The sequence below is a fragment of the Lolium perenne genome, chromosome 7 (genome assembly GCF_019359855.2).
Source record: "Lolium perenne isolate Kyuss_39 chromosome 7, Kyuss_2.0, whole genome shotgun sequence".
NCBI classification, from domain to species: domain Eukaryota; kingdom Viridiplantae; phylum Streptophyta; class Magnoliopsida; order Poales; family Poaceae; genus Lolium; species Lolium perenne.
The window spans coordinates 125,799,233-125,803,945 of record NC_067250.2 but is presented as its reverse complement, the minus strand read 5'-3'; the positions used below and the strand labels follow the sequence as shown (position 1 = coordinate 125,803,945).

Sequence of the window (4,713 nt, the reverse complement as noted above, 5' to 3'; positions counted from 1 at the left end):
AAGACTGCTGCGATCCCCTATACTTGTGGGTCATCACTCTTCTTCTCCGCGCCAGATCCAGCTCAGATGGTCCTCGGACTAACTGATCCGCATCCGTGCGAGGCGTTCAGGTGGTTTTCCGGGGGAAACCCTTGGCTGGCTTCTTCAGCCACATCTGCAACGACGACTTTGGTTGTCGTTCTCCTTCTTGAAGGGCGGATGAGGTTACCTTACCTTTCCCTTCCCCTCCACCCCGGGTGAAAATCTAGGCTTTGGTCGAGCGACGACGGCGCTCCGCGTCGTTCTCCTCCTTGGAGGCGCCGCTTTGGGATGAGGGGACGGAGGAGTTGACAGTTTGGAGGCTTGGACGATGGTGCGGTGTGGGCATGGTGTTGGCAAGGTCGGAGGCGCTTCCCAGCAAGTTCAAAGCTTTTTGGGTGCTAAACCACTTCTATGTCCTGTTTTCCTGGTGGGTCGACACCCTCGAGCACAGGTGAGGAGGAAGGGTCCCTCCTCCGGCAGCAGCACAGCGAGGTGGTCTCTGAGCCGGTTCTTCATCCTTTTGGCGCTGGTGCTTCTCCTCTTCGCTTGGCCCTTGTCCCTTCCGTCAGTGGCAGTTTTTCGTGGCTTGTGCAAGATGGTGTTTCGATGGCGCGGCTTCACGGAATTCGGCTCCGAGTGCCAATGTGCAGTCTTCTCCACAGTAGGGGTTGGACAGTCTAGGGATGCAGGTTAATTCCTGCCAATGTCCAAACCTGCACTGGATGTGCAGGGGCATTCCAGGACTTGCTGCTGTTGCTTCGGCCCTGCTTGCGGCTCCCGGTGCTTTTAGTTCGGCGGTAGCGGTGCCGAGCCAGGGGCGCGCGGCTACGGCAAATTAAGCATGCCGCGCGCGAAATAACGGTGAGATGGCGACAATTACACAAGTGGATGGTCGAGGGACACGGGCCCCTCGCGAGATGTTTGCGTCGATCGACCGATCCATCACAGGCAGCAGGCAGCAGGCAGGTGCAAAAAAGAAGAGCAAGGACGTAGAGAAAGGTCACAGCTTTCGTTATCTTTGCAACCCTTCTTCCCTGGATCAAGCAAGGCCCTCGACAGCGTCCGCCGGCCCCCTCTGTCCCCTCCCCGATGCACCTAACAGCGACCCTATATCATCATCACGATTACCCCCTCGTCGATCGAGATCTCCGATTCATCATCGCCACCAATCGCCCGAATCAGCCGCCATCATTATCGCCAACAACAGTATTTCATGATCGCCATCGCCGGCAAGATCGCCTTACACGATGGCCCGTGCGCCGGCGGAGGGGGTCCGGGGGAAGATCTTCTGGCCCGGGGCGAGGATCGCGAGCGGGTCGTAGCGGGCCTTGCGGTCGACGAAGCGGGCCCACTTGGACCCGAAGTGGGCCGCCCAGTCGGACTGCGCGCGGTAGCTCGGGAAGTAGGTCTTGAAGTCGTAGCCGTTGCGGCGGCAGGCGTCGACCACCGCGGCGTTCTGCTCCACCAGCTCGCCCACCGCCGGGCCGCCAGTCCCGGACGGCCGGCAGAAGCGCAGCAGCGCCACCAGGTAGAAGATCTCGCCCTCCGGCAGGGCCACCGACGTGTTAGGGTCCCACCTGCGGCATTAATTAGCAGCAAGTTACACAGCAACGTGTTAGTATTACGACAAAAGAGAGGAACTTGTGGTAAACAATGGCGCTATCGGAGCGGCGGGCCCGCCGGGGAGACAAGGGCTGTGGCTGAACGAGAGGTGCGTTGGCGTGGAGCCGGGCCGGGTAATGATAATTTATCAATCATAGGACTCGAGTTAGTGGCTGCTAAGCTAATCTGACAAGACAAAATCCAAAACAGATTACTGGGGAGGGAAGGGAGAAGCCCGCCGGCCGTCTTTATTGTAAGGAACTAGTACGGAGGGGCAAATCGGCGACGATCCCAGTCAAGTAAACGTCAGCTAGGGCGAGCTCACATGCGTGTGCGTGCCCCAAATGGCAACTCGATCTGTACGGCGGCATGCATGCAGACGGAAGCAATTCAAGCAAGGAAGAAGTAGCGCGTCAGCATATATACTCACTTGGCCTTGAGCATGGGGTAGACGAGCATGGGCCCGTCGATGCCGTCGGCGAGCATGCCGTTGATGACGGCGCGGTCGAAGTGCGCGATGTCGCGGGCGGAGATGAAGAGGTTGAGCCAGGGGTGCGGCGCCGCCCAGCTGCCGTTCCGGCGGGCCTCCTCCTCCACCCGGTTCACGCGCGACAGGAACTCCACGTACCCGACCTCCGCCGCGAACTCCAGGCCGCGCACGTACTTGAGCGGCCGCAGCATCTCCCCAACCCTCTGCACATATAGACACGCGAACAGACATGAGCACGAGGCTGAATGAATGAATAACGACGACGACGACGACATAGGCTCGCGTCACAGGGCGATCGATGGTGGATGAATGAGGTGTTTCCGTGGGGACAAGACGTGAGGTGAGGATGAGGAGCAAGAGGGCGTGTGGGTGGTGCCAAAAGACGGGATCCTCGTCGTCACGGGCGCGGCAGGGGAATCGCGTCACTGACGCCGAGCCGAGGTGGGCTCGACCCACATTGTACGCTCATGGCGCGCGAGCGAGATCGGCCGTGATGAGGACGCCAGTCGTGCGCCCGGCGAGGCCGTGCACTAGAGAGTGGGTGCGAGTGGGGGTGGGGGCCGTCGCCCGTAGGGTGTTTGGCGGGACGCGCGGGGGGCAGTTTGGGGAGAGGCGCCCGTCACCGAATCCAGCGGAAGATACACCGCGAAGCAGACATCCCCCAAGCAGAAAAGTACGCCACCGCAGGGTGACCGCCTGCCTGATGGATGATTTACGGCTAGATTTTCTGCCTTGCCTACGTACCTCGTCCACGTCGTCGGGATGCTGGTGGTGGTGCTGGTACAGGGCCACCTCCAGGCAGTAGAGCACCGGCCCGGCGCCGGCGGGGAGCAGGGACGGCTCGAAGTGGGCGCCGCCGGGGATGGGCACCGACGGCCACCCGTTCACCGGGTCGTCGTTGCGGCAGAACGCGAAGCCCTCCACGTAGTCGAACGCCCGCTCCGACGGCCGCGTCACCAGCCACTCCGCGTCCGCCGCGTAGTCGGCGAAGCTCGAGTACACCACGCGCGTCCACTTCACCTGCGAATGAGACACCACCGTCAGCTTCCTCCGGCCGATATACATACATGCATCGTTCAACGACGAGACAGCGTTCCTCCTGGATTATTACCGTCTGCGGCGCGGGGGACAGCGGGATGCGGGCGCGGGTGATGACGCCGAACTGCCCGAGCCCGCCGAGGACGGCGAAGAAGAGGTCCGGGTGGGCGGACGGGGAGCACACCCGGCACTGCCCGTCGCCCGTCACCACCTCCAGCTCCGCCACGTTCGACACCTGCGGGCCGTACCGGAACGACTGCCCGCTCACGCCGCCGTTCGACAGCGTGCCGCCGACGGTCAGCCGGAGGTAGTCCGTCCAGGACGCGGGCGCGAGCCCATGGTTCGACACGGCCCAGTGGAGGACCTCCTCCCACAGCGCGCCGCCGGGCACGTCCGCGAAGGCCGCGCCGCTCAGCAACACGAGCTGCATCTGCGTGCGCCGGGCGACCGCGCGCATGTCCAGGACCAGCCCGCCGTCGGCCATGGCCTGCCCGGCCACCGAGTGCCCGTTGCCGCGGGCCGCCACCGTCAGGTGCGCCGTCAGCGCCGCCGCCTGGATGGCGCTGGCCACGTCGTCCGCGCTCGCCGGACGGACCACCGCCGCGGGCCGGGCGCTCACCAGCCCGCCGAAGTCCCGCGCCGCCGCGCACTCCGCCGCGTCGGCGACCGTGGCCAGCTCCATGGTCTCCGGCTCCGCGGCGGCGGCGGTGGCGTGGTCCATGTACGCGAGCATCATCTTGGGCGACTGTTTCTTGCTGCGATGACTGTGTTGTGTTGCTGAGGGCGAGGCTGGGCCGCTCGCTTAGCTGAGCTGAGCTGAGCAGAGCACTCTCTGTTCTGATGTCAGTATGCGCTCTGTCTCCGCCCGCCTCTCTCTCGTGCTAGTTTGAGTTTGGATCCCGGGGGTTTATATCGTCACGACACGCGGTCGTCCATAGGCCCATCACACCTTTCAAAAACACACAAATACTTGTTAAATTAGAAATTTACATGACTCTTTTCTGTGGAATCAGTCGACGGTCATATCGTTTTCTTCTTCTTCAAATCCATATATACAAAAAGTAGCCACATAATTCGCACATTTCGGTGCTTAGATACTAAGTATACTTTATTTTGTAGTATCTTATATTTGTTTTCCTCGATGAGGCTTAAGCCAAATATTAAGGGGGTGACAAAAAAAATGCGACTATGATAATTGTTTTAATTCGTCGTAGATTTCAGTTGCAATTTATGATTAGCACGAATCACAATAGAATCAAAGGGTTCAAGATATTTTTCTCAATTGCAACATCACGCGTAACTAGAAAAAATCTGAGTTACAACCCTTATTACCACGAAAGGTTTGGGGACTCATGGTTTATATCGAACACTAAGGGATTTATTTTACAGATTGCTAGAGAGGAGAAGGGAAGAGAAATGCTAGAAGAGAAAAGGTAAGAGAACTTGCAAATTCCCTTGTGTTTGATATAAACCATGTGTCATCCTTGGGGGGAAAGAACCACTTGCTATTGAACTCAGCACTCGGAGTCCGAACAGTAGCAGTAACTCATGATATGATGCAA

At 59.7% G+C, this 4,713-nt stretch overlaps 1 protein-coding gene across 1 annotated transcript; it reads right to left on the bottom strand.

Annotated features, from left to right (window-relative positions):
• Positions 1-1,011: 1,011 nt before the first annotated feature.
• LOC127318545 (cytokinin dehydrogenase 11) lies at positions 1,012-4,048 on the bottom strand. The gene is made up of 4 exons (XM_051349021.2): positions 3,225-4,048; positions 2,858-3,133; positions 2,054-2,316; positions 1,012-1,598 (listed from the first exon to the last, which is right to left on the bottom strand). The coding sequence occupies exons 1-4, from the start codon at positions 3,885-3,887 to the stop codon at positions 1,262-1,264; spliced, it is 1,539 nt and encodes a 512-aa protein (XP_051204981.1). The 5' UTR covers positions 3,888-4,048; the 3' UTR covers positions 1,012-1,261.
• Between the last annotated feature and the right edge of the window lie 665 nt (positions 4,049-4,713).

What these genes read in the sequence shown, in the direction of transcription:
- LOC127318545 (XM_051349021.2), bottom strand. Translation starts at nt 3,887, where the DNA reads ATGATGCTCGCGTACATGGACCACGCCACCGCCGCCGCCGCGGAGCCG. An exon ending in TGTCCCCCGCGCCGCAGACG is followed by an intron (nt 3,134 to 3,224) that starts GTAATAATCCAG and finishes TCTCATTCGCAG; the next exon opens with GTGAAGTGGACGCGCGTGGT. An exon ending in TACCCCATGCTCAAGGCCAA is followed by an intron (nt 1,599 to 2,053) that starts GTGAGTATATAT and finishes TTAATGCCGCAG; the next exon opens with GTGGGACCCTAACACGTCGG.